Source organism: Lepisma saccharinum, chromosome 9, assembly GCF_977018435.1.
Source record: "Lepisma saccharinum chromosome 9, izLepSacc3.1, whole genome shotgun sequence".
Lineage (NCBI taxonomy): Eukaryota > Metazoa > Arthropoda > Insecta > Zygentoma > Lepismatidae > Lepisma > Lepisma saccharinum.
In genome coordinates, this window is record NC_139237.1 from 37,694,629 (window position 1) to 37,721,636 (window position 27,008).

The 27,008-nt window shown below is 38.5% G+C and overlaps 2 protein-coding genes across 2 annotated transcripts in view; one reads left to right on the plus strand and one right to left on the minus strand.

Annotated features, from left to right (window-relative positions):
- LOC145992014 (methyltransferase-like protein 22) overlaps window positions 1-10,848 on the minus strand; it is a 224,204-nt gene extending 213,356 nt beyond the window's left edge. Inside the window, exon 1 of the mRNA XM_083128026.1 lies at window positions 10,831-10,848. The gene's annotated coding sequence lies outside the window, so the exon portion shown is untranslated. The remainder of the gene's footprint in view (window positions 1-10,830) is intronic.
- Window positions 10,159-27,008, plus strand: part of LOC145992013 (pentatricopeptide repeat-containing protein 1, mitochondrial) — a 62,259-nt gene continuing 45,409 nt past the window's right edge. The window contains exons 1-3 of the mRNA XM_083128025.1: window positions 10,159-10,237; window positions 18,545-19,061; window positions 25,895-26,035. Coding sequence (XP_082984151.1) covers window positions 18,582-19,061; window positions 25,895-26,035 — 621 coding nt within the window. The 5' untranslated portion in view covers window positions 10,159-10,237; window positions 18,545-18,581. The remainder of the gene's footprint in view (window positions 10,238-18,544; window positions 19,062-25,894; window positions 26,036-27,008) is intronic.

The following is a 27,008-nucleotide window of genomic DNA, read 5'->3' on the forward strand; positions in this document are numbered from 1 at the left end:
GAAAACATTGATGCTGTGCAAAACCTAATACTGCAAGATTGTCATGTGACATACTGTGAGACTGAGGCAACCATAGGCATTAGTTCCACCAGCATATATAAAATATTACATGATCATTTAGCTGTGAGAAAGGTATGTTCTCGGATCCCACACAATTTGACAAAAACTCAAAAAAACGCTCGCGTCAATTGGTGCAAACAAATGCTCAATAAATACAATTGTGGTGCTTCAAAAGACGTATATAAGATTGTAACAGGTGACAAATCATGGATATATGCATACGAGCCGGAACGTAAACAGCAGTCGACTGTATGGGTGTTTCAAGATGAACCCAATCCAACAAAAGTTGTTCGCAATCGAAACAAATGGTCGCCTGTTTTTTCAGGAAAACTGGTCATGTGGCAACTGTACCTTTAGAGGAACGTAGAATGGTCAACTCTGAATGGTACACAACAATTTGTTTGCCAGAGGTCTTCGGTCAAATACGGAAAACAAACAAACGCCGTCGGATCATTCTTCATCAAGACAATGCCAGCTGTCACACATCTCGTCTAACAACCGACTTTATGAACAGTCAAAAAATCGAATTGATGGGTCATCCGCCATACAGTCCTGATTTGGCACCCAATGACTTCTTGTTCCCAAATGTCAAGAATAAATTGCGTGGACAACGATTTTAGTCGGCGGAAGATGCCGTTAATGCGTTCAAAAACCATATTATGGAGGTGTCTCAAGAAGATTGGAAAAACTGCTTTGACAAATGGTTCGAACGAATGCAAAAGTGTATTGACCATAAAGGAGAATACTTCGAAAAACAATAAAGCAGTTTTCAATGCCAAATTCCTGTTTTTTCATTGTTAGGCTCAAAATATAAATAGTCACCCTCGTACCACCAAAAAAGAAGGAATGAGCGAGCAGGTTACCAATGCATATGCGAGTAAAACTGTGCATAGCCACGTACATTCTATTTCATGTAAAACGTGGTATCTACTCAGTGCCGGATCTACAAATCTTGGCCCCCCACCCGCAAAATATTACCAAAGGACTTACTTACTTACTTACTTACCTACCTACCTACCTCACTCACTCACTCACTCACTCACTCTCACTTGCACACTATTAATATATATAACACACACATATAATGTGTGTGTGTAATTCTTGATATCAAGTTGACAGTCACATACAAGGGTCTACAGGATGATTGAGAAGTCCCTCAACACTCCCTATAAAAAGTAAAGGAGTTAGGCTGGTAGACACAGGTTTGGCTTAGGGGAACCATGTCCGCCATATTGGTGGCAGCCGGTATTGAATTAAACTTAAAATTTTTAAACGAGAAGGGATGATGTGTAGGTGCAGATTTCTTGAGAGATTTGGGGGCGGGGGTCAAAGCTAAGCAAATGGGCAAATTGGGACCTAATACACTTGAGTTAATCTTTGAGTAATTGTAATTACAATAACTATCTTTGACAACAAAATATATATATCAGGGTACATCCAACTTGATTAGCTGGACAAAACATTCACTGTACTACTGTGATTATGTAATTATACAACATAATACTTTACATGTAACGTTTGAGTGAGAATTTGATTGTCATACTCGGTTTATAATACGTATTCCTACAATCCTTTATAGGAGTTTATCTTCACACATATTTACATAAAGAAGGAAGGCCCAAGATAAAATTTTCATACAGTAAAGGTCGATTTTTGGCACCCCAACTCTCCACCCTGTCAACCCCCGCCTCAACTTTCTACCCTACCTGCTACTTTCCACCTTCGGCCAATAAAAAAAACAGGATTGTGTTGTATATTTACGGTTTTAACGACTATAAATAATAGCCTTGTTCTTTCAATGCCTTAATGTCAAAGAATGTGTATATTGTAGGTTGATATCAAAATAATATTAGTCTCTTAGTTTAAATTGCTACATGGTCTTGCAATATACATTTGTCATTGAGAAGTTACTTCAATTATTTTTATCAACATGTAATCAGAAATAAGAAATTGGAGCTACTAAATCAGGATGCCCCGGTCTGCTGCCGTCGATGGCGGTGCCCTGGCAATCGCGCGGGTTGCCCTTAAGCTGCACGCACGGTTTTGATCGTTGCAATTTACGGACATTCAAGAGCATGAAGACTACAGTATTCCCATGCTTCTTCCTCGATTCTCGCACATATTCATTCATAAGATACCATAAGTTTCCCTTAATTCATTGTCTGTTTGAAAAAGGAAATAGTAAATGCAAAAGCACAAGAAAGACACTCAGACTGAATGATAGTCCCACATTATTGATTCTGTCCATTTCGGAGCAGAATCCTACGTAATTTCCCACCTGTTGTGTGCGAAGTTTCTGTGAACAAAAGTGTTGCAATATGCTGAAAGTGATGCACTGGGTTCCCTATAGGGGTGGCCAAACTAGAACTGAAGGGCCCCTGGCCCCCCCGGTTTCGGCACCCGTGGTGATGTTATATACTGTACGTATATAACATTACTTTCTCACATCTGGAAAATTATACATTTGTTAGAATCATGCAGTCATAACTTTTTCCTGATTAAAGATACAGTAGTTTGAAGAAACCTTCACCACTGCTTTTCTCATGAAATTGTAGCCTGATTTCATGTAAGGTTGGAATTTTTCCATCTTGATCTCCGCATATAGCGAGCAACCCAGCCTCAAATCATGTGGTACCAGGTAGGGGAGAAAGGCAACCCGAGAGTGGTGCTGATCACATCACTTCCAAGATGTCGGACATCGGAAATATGTTGGTCCCTACCCCCACATACACTAAATGTGCCTTATTGGCACTGTGCTATATGAACAGAGAACTTTAACTTTACTATATATATATATATATTCGTTTCTGTACCCTTGAGTAACGACGTTTATTTTTTACATATGTGAACAATCTTACTGTGTCAATGTCTGAAGGCCCGCAAAGGCTTACTTGTCTCCGGGCCCCCTGCACTGCAAGGTTTTGCAACTTGTAGATCCGGCACTGTATCTACTGTAGATACCATTGTTTACATGCAGCAGTGCTCATAATGGCAGTTTCGAAATAAGTTTTACTCCTACCTGGATGTGAACTGCGATCTAGTAGAGAAGTATACTTTTCTTCTACTAGATATAAATAACTGTAGTCACATAGAAATTAGTTTGATTTTCAATTGGGTAAGCACATTTAAGGCTACTTTTAAGATACTGTGCTTTACACTTGAGAAATATGTCATGATCTGAATCGTATCAATTATTAGGAATTGTCTAGTTTTTATCAAATATTTGTTTCATAAATCAGTAATGTGAATTTTAAAAGTTATGGATTTTTTATGGTGGACCTAATTACTTATTTCTAATTTAATTAAATTATTAGGATATTTGTGACACTGATGAAAGCAAATTATTTTATTGTTGATATTGCAAATATGCATTCTTCTTGGTTCAAAATTATAACTATTTTAATCCATAAGAGCTAAATTTCAGTGAAAACTATTAAAAAGATGAGCCCTATGTACTATCTGTCCAGAAAGAAAATGCACGGTTGATGGTGGCGTTGAAAGCAAAACTTCAGATATGAAAAATATGAAGGTCGAATGTGTGACTGAACACACCATTCCCACTTCAAGGTTTTTGAAACTAACATATTCTCTTTTCTTGGAGTTACGTTTCAATAATGTATTCCATAAGGATCTCCATGGGTGGCAAAAGGTAAAAAATGTATATCTGGAAAAACAACTACATCTGAAAGAAAATAAGCGAGAAGAAATTTGCGTCGCCAGTAGTGAAACAATTCAAAAACTTACATAATAAGTAAATAAATACTTACCAATAGAAGGTGTGGGTGTGGTTAGTGTTAGCTTCACGATCTGAAGGATGCGTGTTCGAGCCCAGTTACAGAATTGTTTTTTTTTTTAGTTGCCAATGAGGCACCAACATGTGTGTGTTCGAATCTGCATATAATCTCAAATACATGGGATGTGGGTAGTGCATACCACATGCATTTTTAATCCATGATTTCACCTGCTAATTTCGAAAAGCACCTTAGATTTTTCCCTCTTAAATAAATAAATAATAACCCATGGCACGACAGACCTCGAAGGGCCTTGGTCTATCTCCCGACCACAATCCTGCATAGAGGTGTGGAGAACTTTAACCGCTATTGGGGTGACATGGGGTTAGCACGTCGAACCCCCAGCTGTTGTAGAAAATTTCCGAGACCGGGTTACGCTACTCACTCGTAGCTCCCCAATTTCCTCATGATGGTGGGTTGCCACCGGTCGTATACACAGGCCGGGAACCCATCTATTGAACCCAGGCAGACTCGAACCCATGCCATGCCGTCCCTCAGTCGGATTCTTATATATAGCTAAAGATTTTACAACACAATTATAATGTTAAGATCTGGACTAATTCTGTCTACTCATATAACCTAATATGTTCTTAGCTACTTTTAGTTTTAAAAATTGAAATTCTATTCATAACTCAACCAATATATATATATATATATATATATATATATATATATATATATATATATATATATATATATTTTCAATAAAAGTTGGAATTTTTGACATGGCTGCTAAGAATTTCCACATTACGTTCCACTTCTTCTTGATCTTCGTGATTTGCAAAGCACGAACTGTATGTATCGTTCACATGCATTTCCACATTTTGTAAGAAGTTTAATATCGAGTAGTTACTCTCAAACCCATTACATTTTTATTAAAAAATAACTCTTGCTGATATGTGTAATTAATTCCATCCTAGGTATATACTAGTTGGCACTGCACTAAAAAAAACTGCCTGTGACGAGAAGCCAACCCAGGACCATTGGCATGTTGGGAAGTTATCATACCAACTTGACCACAACCATGGGCGCCCAGAAGGGGTGGGGGGCCGTCCCCCCCCCCACCCCCTGGAAAACGAAAGTCAACCAAAAATTACACATTTCACACATATAATTTAATTTCAGCCACAATAATGTGTGTTAATTATTGCATGAACATGATAAATTCAATTAAGCAATGTTTTTTTGAGGGATGAACACTATTATTGGGGAAAATATGCCATGTTGGCCCCCCCTGGAAAAATATACCTTCCTTGCCCCTCCCTGGAAAACTACTAACAAAAACAATAAGTGTATAATTTAAAAAAACTAGTGTTTGCATGGAATTGATGGAACTATTTTTTTTTTGGCTTAGTGCATCATTGGTTTACTGTGCTATTAAATCTTGTCTCTAAATCCAAACACAGACACAAGTGTTAATGCTGGATTTGTTAGTAACCCGCTGTCAAGCTGCCCAAGCGTTTCTTTTGTCTCATTTCCCATGTTGTTCCTCTTTCTCCTCTCTTCATTCGCCTACTTGCTTTCTCCCCTCTCTTCCGAGATAGAGAAATCAGTCGCTCCATGTGGAGAAGGAAAGAAAGAAAGATCGAAATAAGGAAAGGAAGATAGAGATCTTCTCTTGTTTCTCTCTGTCCTTTCTCTCTGTGCAGGTGAAAGGGAAGAGAGATAGAAAGATGCATTGGGGTTGGACCCACTTTCTTCTTTTCCTTTGGTAGAGAAGGGGAAGAAAGTGAGTGGGCAAGGTTCCCTTATGCCCCATGCTTCCAGAAAGGGCTGAGAGAGAGAGAGAGACTGGCACCCCTGGCACAACCCCCATTCCCCCAACACCCTCCCTCTCTTTCACCTTCTTCTTTCATGGAGGAAATAAAGAGAGATAGATATGGGGAAGGGGGTTTGGCCCAGGAAGGGCAAGGGTCGGGCAGGAGTCAGTAGGAGAGAAGAGAAGGGGGCGAAGAGAGAGAGGAGGGGAGAAAATCTTCTATTTCTCTCTCTTCTTTCTCTCGAACCCGTTACCCATGACAGGGGGAACAGGGAAGGACCTGGGAGCAAGAAGAAAGGGAAAATACCCTTCTTTCTCTCCTCTCCTCCCCTTCACTATCGAGAGAGAGAGAGAGAGGGAGAGACAGAAGAGGTATCCCTTCCTCTTCCTCTCATTTCTCCCAATCTCTCTAAAGGGACAGATGTCAACCCTCCCCTCCTTGGGTGTGAAAGGAGAAGGACCTGAAAAGTGGTGAAAAGAGGGGGTGCAACTATCTGCTCCAGCTCTCCTTTTTCGTAGAGAAGGGGAAAGAGCTTTCTTTCTCTCTGTCTTTTCTTCCTTTCTTCACTCTCACCAATACCCACTGATACCTCATCCCTGTTACCTAACACCCCGAAAACAAGGAAAGAGTGAATGTCCACTCTCTCTCTCTCTCTCTCTCTTTTTCTCTCTCAAAGAAAGAAAAAGAGGAGGAGATTGAAAAGAGGCAAGATTTAATAGCACTGTAAACGAATGATGCACTAAGCATAAAATATAGTTCCATCAATTCCATGCAAACACTAGTTTTAAATTATACACTGTTTATTGTTTTTGTTATTACATTTATTTTATTCGTCTCATTTTATGGTTTCAAATTTATTAAAGTAATTTTGTAATGAGCAGTTTCAAAACAATTCGCAATTTGTATTAAAAATTAAAAACATTTTCAAATATGCAATAAATATTTCATAGACTTACATTAATTCACATTCTATCGTTTTAAAAAAAAGTACTGTATGGGGAGAATCGAATCTGGGACTCTTCGTGTGGTGGGTAGGTATCATAATGAACTTCAATAAAATAAAGATTATAACAGATTTCTAAAAAAAAAACCTCAATAAATTGATTTTTCATTACAATCGATGTGACTGTCGGGAACAGTGACGATGTCAGAATGGAGCAGCTTAACCTATGTCTTGTCCTAACAGGCAAGAAAAACACTGCTGTGTTATCTCCCATGGTTGCTAATTTTAAGCTTTTGGGGCATGTTATAAAATGCCACAATGTTTGATGTATTTCATTATAGCTTTTGCAAATTTATAAATAACTAAAAATAACACAAATGAAGCCCTTGTGAGGGGCACAGGAGAAGAATGATCACACCATCAAACCTTTAAATCGCTCTTGCAGCAAGCTAATAAGATTGATAGTTGTAGTTTGCCTATTTTTTTTCCATCGTTGCCCAAGTGGCGCTGGGATACATGTCCGAGTCAGCTGCTCTAGCTCCCTGGCTATGGCCTTTCCACAGTGATTACGAATTAATAAAATGAGTGAGGCGGCAGAAGTGGTGGAAATACATTCTAGATCCTCTGGGAAGGGGCGGTCATCCGGAGATGCGGCGATGGCAAAGCAAAATAATAAAAAAATTGCTTTTTTAATATTTTAGAGAAGAAGTAAAAAATAAGTCAAAATACTAGCATATTTGAGCGAAATTAGTCACTCGACGCCATGAAACAGCTAGAAATACGCAAGAGATTTGCTAAGTTTAACCATAGAATGGTTTAGCGAATCGAAAGGAGAGCCCAGTTCTAACCCCCGTGCCCAGCCGCCCCGCTACGTTTCCTGTTGAGTGCAATGGTGTCAGGCGGACCAACTCATCACAGAAGGTCTGCAAATCCAAGGTCCTTCGACCGCTTTCCCCCCGCTCTTTAATGTCTGGTCATAAGAGGCCTTTTTTCAGCCCCCTTCTTTACAAACACGGCAGGCTTTCAGTGACGCCATAAGTAAGGAAAAGCATAAATTTCCCCACGGTTAGTGCTAGAAAGAGCTGGGAGGGGGGGGAGTAGTTCTGGATCCATTGTATTTCCTTCACAGTATTTTTCCTTTTCATTTTTATCTTTCTTTTGATCCTGCGGTTCAGATATTGTTTTCTGAAAATAATGTTCTTATTTTACAAAACACGAAGTACTTCAATGTTGTTTTGTGTTTAATATGCTTACGAATGACAAGACTGATCAAGATTTTTGTTCTCGAGGTGACAGACATACTTACTTAGACATAACACCATTAAGCCTTGTTTCCATGATTATGAAAAAATATAAATATGCTGACCAAGGCAGTAATTTATTTTATTAAAAACATAAACTAAACGTAACGTTTCAACCTTCTAGCAAGGTCTTCATCAGACTCTGTATCAAGTACAAAAGTAACAAGATACACAAAAAGGGCATTATATATACACAAACTTTACTCCCTCCAGACTATTAGAAAGTTGTTAGGAACTTTCTAGCAGGTGGCTTTCACTTTCCAACTGTACTTTCACCTAAAAGGCTAAACATTTAAAACATTTAAACATTTAAATGTTTAGCCTTTTAGGTGAAAATACAGTTGGAAAGTGAAAGCCACCTGCTAGAAAGTTCCTAACAACTTTCTAATAGTCTGGAGGGAGTAAAGTTTGTGTATATATAATGCCCTTTTTGTGTATCTTGTTACTTTTGTACTTGATACAGAGTCTGATGAAGACCTTGCTAGAAGGTTGAAACGTTACGTTTAGTTTATGTTTTTAATAAAATAAATTACTGCCTTGGTCAGCATATTTATATTTTTTACTTAGACAGAACTTTTTACCCAACATATCTTACTTTCACACCAGGGATGGTCAACAACATTAGGATTCCTGAAAATTTAAACTCTCGATTGGGAAATTTTACTACCCGGATTTCGGAGAGAGAAGTTTAACAATTTTTCCATTTTCCGGGTAGAATTTAAGAAAGTTTAGTCTTCCTTATTTTACAATCATATACAACGTAGAAGAAAATGAATTTGGCCATCTCTACTTCACACGTCTGTACGAACACTGTTATCATCATGATCAATGTAGAAATCCCCCCTCCCCCTCCACGGTTGAAAGATTGACCCTGACGTTTGGCAAGTCTTGCAATGACTATAGCTCTTTTCAGTTCTTACGGCGGGCGGTCTAGAAGCTGGCTGGGGAAGTGGGGAGCGGGGATTACTCAAACAGACCAACCAGACAACAGCAGTGGCGCCACGAGACACGACGCGGCCGGAAAAAGTACTACGCGAAACTCGTTCTACTGGTCGATACGTTTCTTATAGTCCTGGATTGGTCGCTTCCCCGCTCACCACTTCCCCTGCCAGGTTCTAGAGTGCCCGCCGTAAGAACTGAAAAGAGCTATAAGTAAAAATGTCACGCTTCGCCACTGACGGTCACCTCATGAATCCTTTGATACCCTAGTAATATTATACTAGTCCTTCACCTTAAGTATCTTTCGTCGCCCCCCCCCCCTAAATCCATCGACATCCTTATCTTTGTTCACCCCAGTCAGTCATTGCCTCCTATCTTTCGTAGCACCCATACTTCGACATCCTCATCTTTGTTCGCTCCCTGTCTCGTCTCTCGTCACATATCTCTTGCCGACCTCTAATCTTCCGCCGCCCCCTTTCTTTCGTCTCCCCTAATATTCATTGCTTCCTAACATTTTTCCCCCTCTCGACTCCTTATCATTTATCACACCTTACATTTCGTCGCCCTTATCTTTCATTATCTCCTATTTCATTGCCCACTTCGTTCGTCTCCTATCTTTCATCGTCCTTTATAATTCGTTGCCATTATATTTCGTCGTCCCCTTATCATTCGTCGCCTCCTATATTTCATCGCCCCTATTTTAGTATCTCGTTGCACTCACGATTAAGCTCCCTGTTTTCCCATAACTGTGGGTCTTTGTAAAATGCCACAATATTTGCTTTATTTTAACTGCAAATTATTGTAGAAATGAAACAAGACCCTTGAGGATCTGTCACCCTTCCCCTTTAAAGCCCTCGGGTAGTTGGCTGCCGCTCTTGTGTGTTTCTATATTTCTTTCCAATTGTGTAAAGTATTTATCAATGTATGAAAAAATTAAATTCGTCCTCGGTGGAAGCTGGTGGAAGTCGCCCATGACTCCCCCTTAAGGGTCTCGCAGGATGCGATCGGCCCCTCCGCTCCCACTTTAATCCGCCCTTGACTACGCGGGGAATGGGCCGGATGTGCAGACGACAGAATTGCGTAGGAAACAAATCCTCGCATCTGATTGGATAATTCGCTAGATGTGACATAGCTCTTTGTAGGAAAAAATCTCGCGTCCCGGGTTCGAATCCCGCTCGGGCTTAGTTGTTTGTGAATGTCCTTTCATCAATTTCATCTTTTCATCACTCATTCCTATCTTCGCAAATTAACAAGATGCACAAAACATCAATCAAGTAGATGGTTTGCATGTAGAATGGCTCGTTAATGATGTTTCATTGGTCGGTCGAAGTGTCTATGTGAATACCACCTTGGGTAATAGTCTGTGTGTTGTGATTTTTGAAATGTTTATATTACATTTACATGCGTCTTTCAATGTATGTAAATAGGTATATATGAAACAAGGTATTCAATACAATTACCCAGATTCGAAAGAACAAGTAACAGTAAGTACTCGTAAATAGAGAAAATAAACATTATCTTAGTTAGAAATGCATTATTTCGCCTTAAGAAATGTTCCGCAACACGTTAGCAATGTAAAGAAGTCCGAAATATATGATTCGTAGGTGTTTCACCCATACGATAATAGTACCCGTTTTAGTACACGATAATTTCGTCGCATATCAAAAGTGCAACATTTATTGTATATATATATATTCACAAATCTCTTCTTTTTTGTTGTAAGTGCAAGGATTATTGTGGTGATGGGGTTTGGTCATTCCTTTGTGAAAGTCGATATATGTGCTGGCTTACTGAGACGAGTCGTTCAAAAGAGTCATGTTATCACGTTCTTAATTCTCGAAGCATGTGCCTGAAGAGGAAAGGGGAGGAGAGTTTTAAATTGAAGCAGGGGTACTATTATCGTATGGGTGAAACACCTACGAATCATATATTTCGGACTTCTTTACATTGCTAACGTGTTGCGGAACATTTCTTAAGGCGAAATAATGCATTTCTAACTAAGATAATGTTTATTTTCACTATTTACGAGTACTTACTGTTACTTGTTGTTTCGAATCTGTAACACATTATGGCCGTGATAGCATACTGGTTTAGCGGGCGTTCTGAGAGTGTTTTGTCGATTTATGCAGTGGTGCAACCTCGTTCACCGGAAAATATCTACTTTCGTGCCCTTACTTGAAATTATGCTAATACGGTAATACGTCGCATTTACGTGTAGAACTTGTAAAATAACCTTGCGATTTACCACGTTCATTGTCCATAAACAGCAATTCGGAACCATCTACCTTTCGCAATCCGTTAATGCTCTTCTTTTACGCACAACACTCTTGCAACCTTGAATATTGACGTCAGACGAGGAATGCCTACGTGGTTAGGTTAGGCCTGTTAGGTTAGGTTCCATTAGCATAAATACAAAGAAAAAATAATATTTTCGCTAAGAGACGCGTTACCTTTGTATTGTCTAACATGAAAAAGGTCTCTCCTGTGACGTCAGAACACAATGTTGCTACAGTGTTGTGCGATAAGTGACACCCATTCGGGTCGGAACCATCTTTCTTTCGAAATTTGTTAATGCTCTTCCTTTACGCACAACCATCTTGCAACCTTGAATATTGACGTCAGACGAGGAATGCCAACGTGGTTAGGTTAGGCCTGTTAGGTTAGGTTCCATTAGCATAAATACAAAGAAAAAATAATATTTTCGCTAAGAGACGCGTTATCTTTGTATTGCCTAACATGAAAAAATCTTTCCTGTGACGTCAGAACACAATGCTCTTCCTTTATGCACAACCATCTTGCAACCTTGAATATTGACGTCAGACGAGGAATGCCTACGTGGTTAGGTTAGGCCTGTTAGGTTAGGTTCCATTAGCATAAATACAAAGAAAAAATAATATTTTCGCTAAGAGACGCGTTACCTTTGTATTGCCTAACATGAAAAAGATCTTTCCTGTGATGTCAGAACACAATGTTGCTACAGTGTTGTGCGATAAGTGACACCCATTCGGGTCGGAACAATCTCTCTTTCGTAATTCGTTAATTCTCTTCCTTTACGCACAACAATCTTGCAACCTTGAATATTGACGTCAGACGAGGAATGCCTACGTGGTTAGGTTAGGCCTGTTAGGTTAGGTTCCATTAGCATAAATACAAAGAAAAATTGTAAAAACAGCTCTCTAATGTGACGTCCGAATACAATGTTGCTACAATGTTGTGCGATAAGTTACACCCATTCGGGAAAAATGGCTTGTTCCGAACTCGACAGGTGGTTCTAGTGAAAACACGGCGAGGCTGAAACACTGGCTACGGGGTAGCATCGTCTTAACACACGGAACATTGCACTCTCATGCAAAAAACAAATGGCGGGAGCAGAAACAGCGTGTCGGACAGAGATTTTCGCAGAAAACAAAACGCATTCACATTAAAATGGATCAAATCTATATTCAGGAACTTCCAAAACGCTCAAGAAAATGATTTCCGTAAGTACTTTCTCCTGTAAATTTGAAGGAAATTTGAAGGAATCCGTTTTACCCATACGATAATGTTACCGAAGCAGGCACTTGCACCTAAAATGCATGAACACAATGCAACAAGTAACATTTGCCCTTCGAGTTTAACATAATACAATATATTGTATGTACGTGTACATACTCAACCTCCTAAACAGAAAAATTCCTGCATAGCTCTGGAAACAATTCCCGCATAGCCCCAAAAACCATTCACGCATAGCCCCAAAAATCATTCGGGATAGTATGACCATCCACGAATAACCCCAAAAACCATTCTGGATCATATAGCCATCCACGAATAGCCCCAAAAACCATTCACTATCACGATAAGCTTAGGTTGCTGTAGGTTGGGCAATATAGTGATGCTCGCAACATCCTGGTTCAAGTACATGGATGAAAATGCAAGCAACAGCTTTCGTGCTTCGGACGGACATTATTATAGAAAAATACATGAATTAGGGGCCAAATACATTGAAAAATGCGATAAAACACTTCTACGACCTTCCGAAATTACACATGAACTCAATTCCGTAAGTACTTTCTCCTGTAAATTTGAAGAAATCCGATTCCCGGCTTTGACAGTTTTACCATGTGTTTATTGTTTATCTACTTTTATAAAATTCTTTATAGAAACATTATTTTTCATAAGTGAAATTTTTTTCTTGTTTTTCAGTTTAAAAAATTCCACTGTCCTGTCTATTTTTCCCTCATAGCATAGTGACTAGCATCATTTTGAAATCAAGGGGCCCTTGCGTATCACTTTACCAAAATTTTCACAGCACTTCCCAAAATTTGGTAACACTTTACTATACCGGAGACGGATTTCTTCAAATTTACAGGAGAAAGTACTTACGCAAATCATTTTCTGTAGCGTTGTTGATGTTCGGGAATGTAGTTTTGATCCATTTTAATGCGAATGCATGTGGTTTTCTACGAAAATCTATTTCCGACGTGCTATTGCTGCTGCCGCCATTTGCTTTCTCTCTCGAGAGCACACTAAGCTCTCGTATTGTCCGTATATGCTAAATTGAACGAAAGGAGTGCTAATGGAACCTAACCTAACCTAGTAGGCATACCTCGTCCCCATGATGATTCGTGGGGATATCGTGAATTTTTGGGCTAACGTCAATGGTTTTTGGGACTACCCGTGGATGGTTTGTGGGAAATAAGGAACAACAGTAAGTACTTGTTAATGTAAGAAATATACATTATTTTCGTTAGAAATTCATTACTTCACCTAAAGAAATGTTCCGCAATGCAGAATAGTACGTTAGCAATGTAAAAAATTGCGAAATAAATCATTGATAGGTGTCTCCGGTATAGTAAAGTAGTACCCAAAATTTTTTCACAAACATTTATTTTTGGTAATTTTGGCAGTAAATTTGTCTTTCTGTCATAATTGTGGATATACCCTTGCCCATCGTAAACATACATAATGTCAAACTTCAAATTGTAGGACCAGAAGTGGGTAGCCCTGTGCTGCATAAAGTTGATTAAAATGAACCTTTACCAAAATTTTGCTTCAAGTTATTGTGCAAGGTGGCTTATAAATGTTGACTATAATTTCTTTGTTGTCTGTTCTGGCCTGGGGTTGGCTGCCTACTCGTAATTCCTTGGGAACGTCATTTGCATGTTTCAACTAGCATATGAAGAGAAACAGGGAACCCCTTTTCCTCCCATGCTCTACCACCTACTGCTACAGATGTGATGTTCTGCCTTTTTCAACAAGACCATGGTGAATTTCTGGTCATGCATCCACATCACAAAATATAAAAGTGAAAGAGAGAGATTAATTATTTTTGAATGACTCATTCATGAATAGCCCATTATTAGATTATAATTGATGAGTAGTAGTGTTAACAACCTTTATCAGATGCAAAGTAATCTAACAGTTGTTTTTACTGGTTGTTATTTTATTTTGGTACCAGTTTCATAGATCGGAGACACATTAAAATCACATATTTTGTGTTTCGCATGGTTCGTACTTACCAAATGTGTATTGCAGAACATAGTTCAAGGTGCCATTATGCTTTTAACACGAAAACAAACGCAATTTTTCACATTCTGCGTGCTTTTTTTTTATATTCATTTCTTCGCTTCCAGAACACACAATATGGTGGGCATATCTTGACTCACGTTGTGGGTATGCAGTGTTTCAACCTTCTTCACCGAAAAATACCTACTATTGTGTTCGTCACCGATGGAAATTATACATTATGCACAGGTAGCTGACAGATAGCCCGGGTAGCTGGTGGATAGCCCCACAAACCATTCACGGATAGCCCCACGAACCATTATGCATGGTAGCTGACCGATAACCCCACGAACCATTTCCGATAAGGTTAGGTTAGGTCTGGTTGTTAGGCAAGCATAGTAAAAAAAAAGGGGGGGGGTTGAAACACTGACATGCACTTATGTCATCAAACATATGCAGCATCCGGTTGTCGTAGGGCAAGCAAATGAAAGCAATGCCGATTGTGCATTGGTGAAATATTTCTCTTGAAAAATACATGATTTCCGGGTCAAATATAATCCACGATGAAAGAAAATACCTCAACGAACGTTGTAAACCTTGGAGAAACTCATTTCCGTAAGTAGTTTCTTGTGTGAAATTGAATAAACGTGTCTCCGATGTATGAAACTGTTACCTTTATTTTATCTGCAACGTTTTGTCCTGGTTAACCAGAAATTTTTCAAGCTACACCAAGGTATACATACAGCAACACAACTTCCTTAGAAGTGTAGAGTGACTAGCCATGTGAGGTTGTGTTGTTGTATGTACGAGGATATCTTGGTGTAGATTGAAAAAGTTCGGGGAAACCAGAATGAAACGTCGCAGATAAAATAAAAACCATTAAAAATAACTGAGTTAGATTATTTTGCATCTACAAAAAGTGATTATGCAAACCTTTAAGAAGAACATAGAAAACCCTTATCAGACATGTATGTAAAATATAATAAAGAAATCTCGGAAGTAATAATGCAAAAATATACTGAAATATGACCAATTAGCTAAAAGTGCAAATAAAAACAATTTTTGCTTCTAACTGAAATGCACTCTTAAAACATTTAATTTTTTAATTAATATAAGGTTGGATTAAAAGTAATTATTTCTTAAGGCCAGAGTGGCATTCCCAAAGAAAGCTCAACCGTTAACAACATGAATAGCTATGCAATACATTCGAATATATGGCAAACCCTACCATGTTACCACAGATTTTAAAATGGCTAGACTCTACTTTACGTCCTTATTGCCTTTTGGTGGTAACCGATGGGAGTTAACAACACTGCAGGCTCGTCTTTGTGTCCGCTTTGTGAATGCGTGTGCTTTGCTCATTTGTGTTCTGCATGGTGATTGCTTCTTTGCGTTAGCTGTGTGTTGTGCGTGTGTATGGTGCATGAAGAAAAACGGGTTCCAAAAAACTTGTAGATAAATACATTTATCCCCAATATTAGTGCATCATTGAAAACTGTGCTTGCAGACAGCCGGCATCTCTTTGGGTATGTGCCTTTTTCTTTTTACACTTTCTGTTCACGATAGCCCCACTAATCATTCACGGGTAGCCCCACGAACCATGCACGGGTAGCCCCACAAACCATTCACGTTAGCTCCAAAAACCATGGATGGGTAGCCCCACGAACCATTCACGGGAACGAGGTATGCCTATGAGTTTAGGTTAGGCCTGTTAGGTTAGGTTCCATTAGCACTCATTTCACCCCTAAATATGTGCTTCATCATCTAAAAATTTCTTCAGTACGTTCAATTACGCATATCCGGACAACATCAGTTTTTATCGATTTCCTCCTCCAGGTATTTTTTTCTTGCTTTGGGATTTACGTTGTTGAATTCCTTATACAATGAGCTTTCCAACGATATATGACACATATTCCATAGGAAAAGGACGTAAAGTAGAGTCTTACCTTTAAAATTCAACTAGCAACAGTGAAAAATTGTATAATTTCATGTTCATTATTCTGATTTAACAATACTTGTGGTACAGAAAACACACGAACATTACAAAACACATTCTGTACTCGTTATTTAAAAAAAGAAGTAATGGAAATTTCCATAAGCGAAGTCGGAATTTATTAAAAGATATATTTTTTTAGTGCTGAATTTGAATATTCAGGTGCCATGTGTAAATTTTCAGACACCATGGCAATGGGCACCCTCTTTTTTTTTTTTTTTTACTCAAGCTATCTTTTCCAGTAACATAATTTACAAGGGTTGTTTACTTCCAAACCAGAATTTAATATTTTGATAGATAAAGAGATAAAATTGTGAACAGTAACGGACTTGTATTTTTCAACTAATGCCCATTTACTACACAGTATATTTGCCATCCATGCAATGCTAGCAGAATCTAAGGATTTGTCTGGAATTGTTATTCACTGTAAAACACATTTTAAGGTCATCGTCTGACTTTGGTTTTTGGTGTTGGGGACCCTTTATGCTTCCATGTGGTACCCAAAATCTTTGACACTGATGTGTGGTGATGTATTCATATCTCATTACACTTGTTCCAGAAATAATTGGCCTTCTTCTTTGAAACGATGAGACAAAAAAATGATTTTGCTTCTGAGAATCAGTAAGTTAGTTTGAAAGCCACCTCACAGAGCGTAGTTACTTGCCTATTGATCAAGATGAGGTTCTTGATACTTTGAGTGTTTACATTCACTACTGTAGCATCTGAGCCTCCTTTCCAGCATACTCATAAACAGGTTCACATCCTTCTTTAAATCTGCACACCATTCATACAGTTATGTCTTCTGTATAGTTTGTTCCCGAACTATACTCTTACTCGTTGCAAAATTTCTGCAGGTTGGACATCTGTGTTCACAAGGGAACAAATAATAATGTGGTGAGGAAAAGTTGCATGACGTTGTTTACCATATTGAATAACGACAAACACAATTGACAGAACAAGTAATGCTTCTAGGACAGGGCGTGAAAGTTTTGGGCTGGCGACTAAAATTTCGTTGTTTCAAATGTGTGTCAAACACGCTTCAAGACTTCACCTCTTGAGAGAATCGGCAGAAGTTATTGAAGAAATTCTAAAACTGAGTGATATCCACACTATTAGGTGGTTAGCCAGCAAAGAACGTGCAATAAGAGCTCTCTTGCAATCATGGAAAGCTGTTGTGACCCATCTTGAACAGTTGGCCCATAGAAGAGACAATGATGGCGCTAAAGCTAAGGATTTGCTGAAAAGTTTGAAGCAATTTAAATTTGTTAAGCTTCTGTACTTCCTTTTGGATTTCTACGGGCAATTGAACCCTTTAAGCGTGGCACTACAAAATAAGAATCTTTTGATTTCATCTCTGAAAATAAGAATTGAACACTGTATTTCAGTTTGGCTGACCTGGAATCTAATGTTGGACCAAGCGAACAAGATTTCTTGGACCATGTATTCATTTCAGGGAAGATCAGGGATGTTCAAGAGTTTCAGACTGTTAGAGGAAACTTAATTAACAATGCGAATGTGTACATCACAGAAACATTGCCGTCTATGTCAACAGATGTGATTGCATCTCTGCATGTTTTCGACACCTTGGGTTGGCCTCCCAAAGAAAATATTCTTCAGTTTGGGATAGAAGAAATAAAGAAGCTCTACATATACTTGAACTCGAGCCTTTATAATGAGAAAATGGATGTTCTGTCAGCAGAATGGATAGAATACAAACTTTTGTTTCCTTTGCAGCTTTGAATCAGACGCTGGAGAAGATCCATAGTGCGGAGTGTTCAACAAGATTCCCCAATTTGCTCCAGATTTTGACATTTTGTGCTGTTCTACCAATGAGCACAGCCTCATGTGGGGGAGGTTTGAACTGTCACAACAGACTCAAGACTACTTACAGGAACTCTGAAGTCTGAGACACTGGATGATTTGCTCAGAGTTTTCGTAAACGGACCCCCCCCCCCATCCTCCCTGTCAGAGTTTGACCCAGCAGCTGCGATTGATAAGTGGTACTTCAGTGCAGAACGACAGCGCTACACAAACATTAATTCCTAACTTTTTAATAATTGCTCATATTTTTATTATTTATCAATATCAAATGGTGGCAACCAAAGATTTTAGTCCGGCGACTGACTTCAAACTTGAAATTTCTTGCCCTGTTCTAGGATGTTATTGTCTATCTGAAACAAGTTCTAGTTGCCGACATGAACAACCCTTGTAATATTACTGCTTCTACTGTTAGTAAAATTACAACCACTAATTTCTGTTGTTTATTTTTTCAGGTTTTTTCACAAAACTGGCTTGTAAAAGCAAGCAAATATGATGAAAAGTCAAGCAGCACCCTTTATTTGCATAAACCAGCTAACGAAGTATTGTAAACAATTAGGCGTTCCCATTAACAACTTTGCAAAATGGATGAAACCAGAACAGTCTTCTCTAGCATGCTTCAGTTCACGAACAGAACACTCTCGTACACCTAGTCTACGAGGATATGTGCTAGTGGCGCCGATGTCGTTTCAAAGGAGATGCATCAGTGGGACGACCGGCTGTTTTGCTGAGCAACGAGTAGCAAATAAGGTGAAAGGAAGTGCAGACTTTCCAAGTGACATGAAGGAAAAGCTAGGAATAATGGACTCTGCCGATACATTTGGGACTTTGGAGAACAAGAGAGCAGAATATGTCGAAGCCGACGAGAAGGAGAAGGAAGAAGAGGAATATGTGGACACTTTTAATGCAAAATCAAGGCTTCGGATAAAGCAGTATGCAAATATAATCAAAGATTATATTAAACAGAAAAAGGTTGGTACTCTACATGAACTGGTTGCGAGTTTTAAATTTACATGATTGTAGGTTTAATCATGGTGTGACATTCACACACACATATACACAAAACAAAAACTTTCATGTGTTATTGCAGACCATTGGTTGTACTGACTGTTACAACATGGAGATTGGTATTGTAGCATGGACTACTTGCACATAGTTCCAAATTCTGCTTGAATTATAATTTCAGTGTCTTGTTTCTTGGTAATTGGCATAGTGGACCTAAGCACATTTGTTTTTTATGTATGTGGTAGTTTATTGATTCCTGGTCCTTTAACTCACACATTTCATTTATTGTTCTCTGCCGTAACCTTTCACCGATGAGTGGCAATGTTTACCAGCACATATATTCTCCAAAAAACAAGAGGTAACTGTGTTTACCAACTTTACATGGTAGCAACGAACTCCTCATTTCCTCAAAACTTCACACGATATTTCCAGTTCTGTACTTTTTGTTCATTTGTATAGATATGAAAGTTTTGACATACTTGGGTCACTAAACAATACATCCATTGTTACTATTATTAACAAGCAGAGTTTGAAAAAGTCCTGGTAAAATTTTCAAAGCCAGGAAACTGATTTCGTCAAATTTACAGGAGAAAGTACTTACGTAATTGAGTTTCTGTAGACTTGTGATAGGTCGTACAAGTGTTCTCTCTCATCGGTCAAGTTATTTCACTGTTAATTCATGTTTGTATGTGAGTGCTAATGGAAGCTAACCTAACAGGCCTAACCTAACCTCGTAGGCATACCTCGTCCCTGTGATGGTTCGTGGGGCTATCATGAATTTTTGGGGCTACCCATGGGTGGTTTGTGGGGCTGCCTGTGAATGGTTTTTGGGGCTAACGTCAACCATCCATGGGCAGCCCACAAACCATTGATGTTAGCCCCAAAAACCATCCGCAGGTAGCCCTAAAAACCATTCACGTTAGCCCCAAAAAATTCACGATAACCCCACGAACCGTCACAGGGACGGGGTATGCTGACGAGGTTAGGTTAGGTTCCATTAGCACTCATTTTCACAGAAAAATACCTACGGAAGGGGAGAAAGAAGGAAGATTAATTACTCGATATCTCGAAAATGGAATTTATTTTCGTTAAAAAAAGCTAAAGCCCTTGTTAAACAATCTTTCGCAATACAGAATAGGTAAATACGAATGTCAACAATTAATGTCCTCAGTGAGTGGTCTTTTACCACCCTTCCCTGCAAATTTGGTCCATCCAGCATCCATAAGGCTGGAGCTAGAGCCAATTTTCTGAATTATTATTTTTCATAAACTGGCAACACAGCTTTGGTTATAGGCTACGTTGTTATTATATTTCCTCCCAAGAAGTATAAGTTTATTTTAAATGCAGCTTTACAATGTTCTAGGAATGTACCACTGCTACATACTACGTTTCAAGTAGAGTGTTCCTTTGAAAAACACAAAAATGGCTCTTTTTTGTTTTCACAATAATTTAAAATTGAAGGCATACTCGAAAAAGTTGGTTACCGTAGCTTAACACAGAATTGAATAGGTTAAATTTTACTGGAACTCTTTTTTATATATATACTGGTTAATTTTTAATTGGATTCCAAAATATGACAGCAGTTTGATAAGGGATATCATCAACTCAACTCATGTTGCCTTTCCATTCTTCATTTCAGACTAGCGAGGCTCTAGTTTCTGGACCCATGGCCAGTATAATCCTGTGCGGTACTTGTGTTGTGTCCTGTCCATATGTGTTTGTGATTGTCCTTCCATCCATTTTATCTTATCACTATTCGTTCCCATCTTCACAATTAGCCAAAAATGGCAGAAATGCGAAATGAAATAAATCAATTTATTCATTAAGTTCTTCCTTCAGGATGGCAAACTCTTTCTCATCATCAGATACTTCTTTGTATTTTGTTTAGGTATAGTGTACAGACTATTTATTTTGTTGCGTAGCTCTTCTATTGGGTTGGCCCATAAGTCCTGGCATTTTTCTTTTAAGTGAAAATTTTGCGTGAAAAATAAAATGTGTTGGCAATGCATTTTATGTTATTCGATAGAGAATTATGTACTCTACAAAATAGTGTGTTTATTTTTTTTATTTTCCTGTAGTTTACGGTTATTACAAGCATAAGAAAACAGTTTTTCTTTGTGACGTTTCAGGAGAACATCCATGCCAAATCAGAACATTCGCGTATAACAATGGATAACATATTTTTTAATTTTTTCCTGAGAGCACAAAGACTATGTTCTAATAATGAGGATATCAAAAATGAAGAAGAAAGGCTCTTTAATATAGCAAAAGAAAATGGTTTTCACACTAACAGAATAAACCAAATCAAAAAACAAGTTGCAAGAAAACTAAAGGAAAAGAGAAATACAGACAAAGATGAAAAATCTTTTGAAAAGAAATTTGTGTGCATTCCATTCCACAAGGGATTCTCACATAAAATTGCAAAAATTTTTAGAAGTTTTAATTTCAAAATTGTTTTTAAATCACCAAGAAGTTTGGAATGTACATTTAATGAATTCAAAATGAGAAACTCTCTACCAGATGTGGAAACCACAGGAATATATAATATAAGTTGTTCATGTTCAAAAGATTATGTGGGACAAACAGCAAGGAAAATGGCAATAAGATGGCACGAACACGATTTGGACATTATAAATCTAAACCCAAGAACAGGTTTGTCAAGTCATATCATCGAAGAGAAGCATTTGATTAAAAAGAGAAGGGTTTTAAAAAGATTGACGGGAAACACAGAGTTGAATGTCTGGGAAGCTTCGTTCATTGCTGAAGAACACTGGAATAAATTAAATAATGAAAATGGTAACATAGATCCAGTATGGAGTTTTCTTTTTCACAAATGGAGTAAGCCACCATCTTTAAAATTTAATGTAACAGAAAACATCAAGAGACTTTGTGAAATCAATGATGAATTTGAATTACCTGATGATATTTTGGATTCATAATTTTTTTTTTTTTTAGAAAAAAAATCTAAAAATCTGAAATAAAAATAAAACAGACTGCTTTTTTCACAGTTAAGTTGCTATATTACAACAATGTAACATTGACAACATCCATTATATAACAGATTCTTTTTGTTTAAAAAATTACTAACCATTGTTATAACTGTATCTTTAATCAAAATGAAAATAAATGTCTGATGAAAGGAGCGTGTGTTCTCCTGAAACGTCACAAAGAAAAACTGTTTTCTTATGCTTGTAATAACCGTAAACTACAGGAAAATAATTCTATAATGCAAGCAATGCGTACATACAAGAAAAAAAATATTTTTTTTATGCTGATATACTTTTTGTTCTTTTCAGGTCATTAAAATGGAGTGTCAAGTCGACAAAAAAGAGCATTTTCGACACCTTCTGCTGTTTGCCTTTAATCGAGGTGCCAAAGCCACAGTAGCTGCTCGAGAGATTTGTGAAGTGTATGGTGAAGAAGCGATGCCTCTTAGGACGGCTCAAAATTGGTTTAAGCGATTCAAAGATGGCAATTTCGACCTCAAAGACATGCATCGCACCAGACGCTCCATTCAGTTCGATGAGGAGCGACTGAATTAGCTTATTCACGAAGATCCACGCCAAACGATGAGGGAATTGGCAGAGTTAGTGGAATGCTCCCACAGTATCATAGAGCGTCACCTTCACTCGATGGGAAAGGTTCAAAAGTTGGCTGCATGGGTTCCGCATGCTTTGAACGACAACAACAAAAATCAACGAGCCACGATCTTAGCCGGTCTGCTTGCCCGTCATCAGTCAACTCATGGACACAAGCAGCGATTCCTCTACAGAACTGTTACCGGCGATGAAAAATGATACCTGTACATCAATATGAAGCAGCACAAAGAATGGCTTTTCTCTCGAGCAGCTTCTGTGGCTTTGGCACCTCGATTAAACCCTAAGAGCAGAAGGTGTCGAAAATGCTCTTTTTTGTCGACTTGACACTCCATTTTAATGACCTGAAAAGAACAAAAAGATATCAGCATAAAAAAAAAAATAAACACACTATTTTGTAGAGCACATAATTCTCTATCGAATAACATAAAATGCATTGCCAACACATTTTATTTTTCACGCAAAATTTTCACTTAAAAGAAAAACGCCAGGACTTATGGGCCAACCCAATACATACTTTCCCCTTGAATTCAGCATTCCTGGTTTGTCAATGATTTTGCAACCTTTGCCATCTATCATACATATTGTGTTCCAACTTTGTAAGATCCTTACAATTTGCTTCACAATACATCAAATTATACCTTCTCCTTTTTTCTAGTTCTTCATAAACTTCTTTGTATTTCAGCTTCATCCACTTTTTTGTCTCATTAGTTTCTCTTCGTAGCTGGTTATTGAGTCTTCTGTAGTTGTGTTGTCCTTCTTCATCGTTTACATTCTTCCATTTTCTTCTTTCCTCCATCTTCTGCATCATAGTTGCTGTACCCTTGATTTCTTAATGCTCTTCCATTCTTTATACCCTATTGTTTCTTCCGCTACTTTTTATACCATGCAAAACATTATTGCTATTAGTGACTTTCTCTCTGAAGTTTTTTTTTCAAATTCCTGTTTTTCTTCATTTTCCTGAAGGTTTTAAGTGTCAGGCTTCTTCTTATCTTCTTCAAATGGGAGTTTACTTTGACCAGCAAGGACATGACCTGAATGTATATCAGCCCCTGGGAAGGTCTGCATTTTCAGACAATTTTGGAATGTCTCTTGTACCAAGGTATAGTCCATCTGGTGTATTTTATTGTCCTTTGGGCATGTCTCAACAGGGACGTTGGACTCCAGCTCAGTCTTGCCTGGAATCCATTTCTCTATAAAAACATGGCATCTGCCAATATAATAATGGGATCCAGAGTGAACCAATCACAAGGCAAAGTATAAGTTTATCTTCTTAATACACACATTTGTAATCTCACCCTTGGTGATGAGGAATGAGGAATGTATGTGCTGAAAATGTTGAATGCTAATGCTTAATTAACGTGGCTGGTAATTTGAGAAAACTTGTTCTTTTGACAGATATTTATTCATTTCACTCGACTAATGTTCATCTACTCTGTGACATGTAAACTTGTATGAACACTAACTCCTTTTTTCTTTCCTTGCAGTGTAACCACTATAACCTTTAGTCCGCCCACGTAACACATATGTTACCAAAAAAATATGTCCCTTGTATGCCTCCGTAACACATATGTTACAAACAGCTTTAGGTTTGCTACACTTATATTTGTATATTGAGGTTGAAACACTGACAGTTTGTTTGGGAACATGTGTTTACAAAAATTCCAAATCCCCCCCTTTCTCGGAATATGTCACGTGTTTGGGCTCACCCAAACAGGTGTTGGCTCGACACTTGACAGACACAATGAACGCTTGGTATTTACGATGCTGTTTTCCTCCAAGCTTCCAACACTGTGATTTAGTACTGATAAGGCACACATTCTTCTTTGTGTTTAGACCTGGTGGTCCAGCTGAAGTAGTGTTGGGGGGGGGGGGTAGGGCAAGGAGATAGGGTATTGGATGAGGTTTGGCGTTGTCAGCTTTCTGTCGCCTCTATGTTAGAAATGCAATGAAGCTTGACGATAGCCAGAGGCCAGAAGCATGAGTCTAAAGCGTGCGTCTATCCAGAAGTATAGACAAAACAAACGATTGCAGCCCGACCCTGTGGCCGAGTGGTTAGCACATCACGCTGCGATGCCAAGGGTCCCGGGTTCGAATCCCGGTCGGGCTTGGTTGTTTGTGAATGTCCATTCATCAATTTCATCACTCATCCCCATCTTTGCAAATTACCCAAGAGTCACAAAACGTGAAGTAAAATAAACTAAATCAATCAATCAATCAATCAAAAACAAACGATTGCAAAGGCTCCCTTCCCTCCTCTGTTACGAAAGGCCTCAACATAAAAAGTTCGTATCATATAACAGCTCATCGATTTCCCTAACGCACAATCGTTTCCTTCCGGACATATTTCCACAAAGAGCCGAGGGAAGAAATAGATTCACAGTAGCTACACAAGATGCAAGTGCGAACGAAAAAAAGCAAAAGTTCGGGTTTTATCCCCAAAGTAGCTGGAGAAGAGGGGGCAAACTCTACATTTTTATGATTTTTTCATTGAAATTCGGGGGATGCAGCCGCCGCCCATAACCCCCCCCCCCCACAGTTGGGGCATCCAAATTTTACATGGTTGCATGCACCGATGTATTACCTGCAAAACAAAAGTTATCCGAAGTAGATTGGTCCCATAGTGTCAGTTATAACAATTTTATGAATAATATGCAAATTGGCTAAAATTCGCTAGAGTTTTACGTTTTGCCTTATTATTCAAATTGTATTGCACCCATGAACATGAATCAAGTTTCATTCTGTTGCGGAAGGTCCATTCTTTTTTAAAAAAAGCAAAAGTTCCAGTTTTCTCCCCAAAGTAGCTGGAGAAGAGGGGGCAAACTCCACATTTTCATGCTTTTTTCATTGAAATTCGGGGGATGCAGCCCTGCCCGTAACCCCCCCTGCGATTGGGGCATCCAAATGTTACATGGTTGCATGCACCGATGTATTACCTGCAAAACAAAAGTTATCCGAAGTAGATTGGTCCCATAGTGCCAGAGTTATTACGATTTTTCTCCATTATGTATATGAATTCAAATTTCGTGCTCAAAGCCTCGGCGACACTGGGCTTACTTTCGTCAGACCGCGGGGCGTACTGAGGGATAATCCTGTCATTCACATAATGCACTGTCGTCACTTTAATTTCACATGCTGTCCAAGTAGTATGCCAACACTGTAAGTACATTCATTTTCTCTTAACTCTTTTTATCTCCTTTCCAGCTTACAGATGCCATTGGTATATTGGAAACCAGAATGCTAAAGGAAGACAGAGCCAAACCAGATCGCTACATATTCAATCTGCTGATTGGAGAATGTGGGAGGGTGGGCTACACGAAGAAAGCTTTTAGCTTGTACAACAGAGTGAGTGTCGTGCAGTGCATGTAAATAATTTTGAGGTAAAATTTCTTTAAAAATGATTGCAGAGTCATGATTAGAGGTAATGGCGATTTAGGTCTTTGCAGAATCACTGTGTTGCTCCTGTCATAATGGAAATAATATTGTTAGGGCTGAGCCAATATCTATTTTGACCAATACTGATACAAATTCCCAGGCATGTGACTCCACTGAGAGACTCAGGTTTGTTCTCCAGGGTGGGTGAACTAGGGTTGAACTTGTCTGTGCTTAATTTTGGGCTAGAAGGGAAGGTACCCTTGACCCTCTGTACCCCCTGGAGAAAGTGAAATATTTTGCATGGTTTATGAACGTTTTCAGTTGATTTTAGCTCTCGGAAATTTGTTATTGTGAAGTAAAGTACGGCTGTTACCTTAGCATGTTACTTTACCATGTAGCAGAACAGCATGAAGTCTTCGCGCAAGTGAATATAGCACCCAAAACGACTTTTCACAACAGCAACTATAATGTCACATAGTTAGGTTAGGATTGGTATTGATAGTTATTTTCGATGTGTTCTTTCGCTATTTTAGTGTGCCTATAAACAGTTTTTACTAACAAAAAATAGCGAAAATACTCTGAAATTGCAGGTTTTAACTTACATGGGCCATTCTTTCGGATCAAATATCTCCGTTAGTTGTACTTTCCTAAAGCTGGAACCATTTTTACATTACGTAAAATGTTGAAATCTGTTGATTAAAAAAAAAGTGACTTAATCCTCAAGGGGGTACAGTGGATAAACGGCCCCAAAAGGAAAACTATCAAGGAATTAATAGAAAGTACTAGCAGACAGTAAATGAAGAAAATATGGAAAGATAACAAGAAAGAAGGAAGATATCCTGAAGATATGGAGTATATAAATACATTTGGAGAAGATAATAAGAGGACCCAATCCACAAACAGGGAAGTACTGTAATGTGTGAAAATTACCGAACAATCTGCC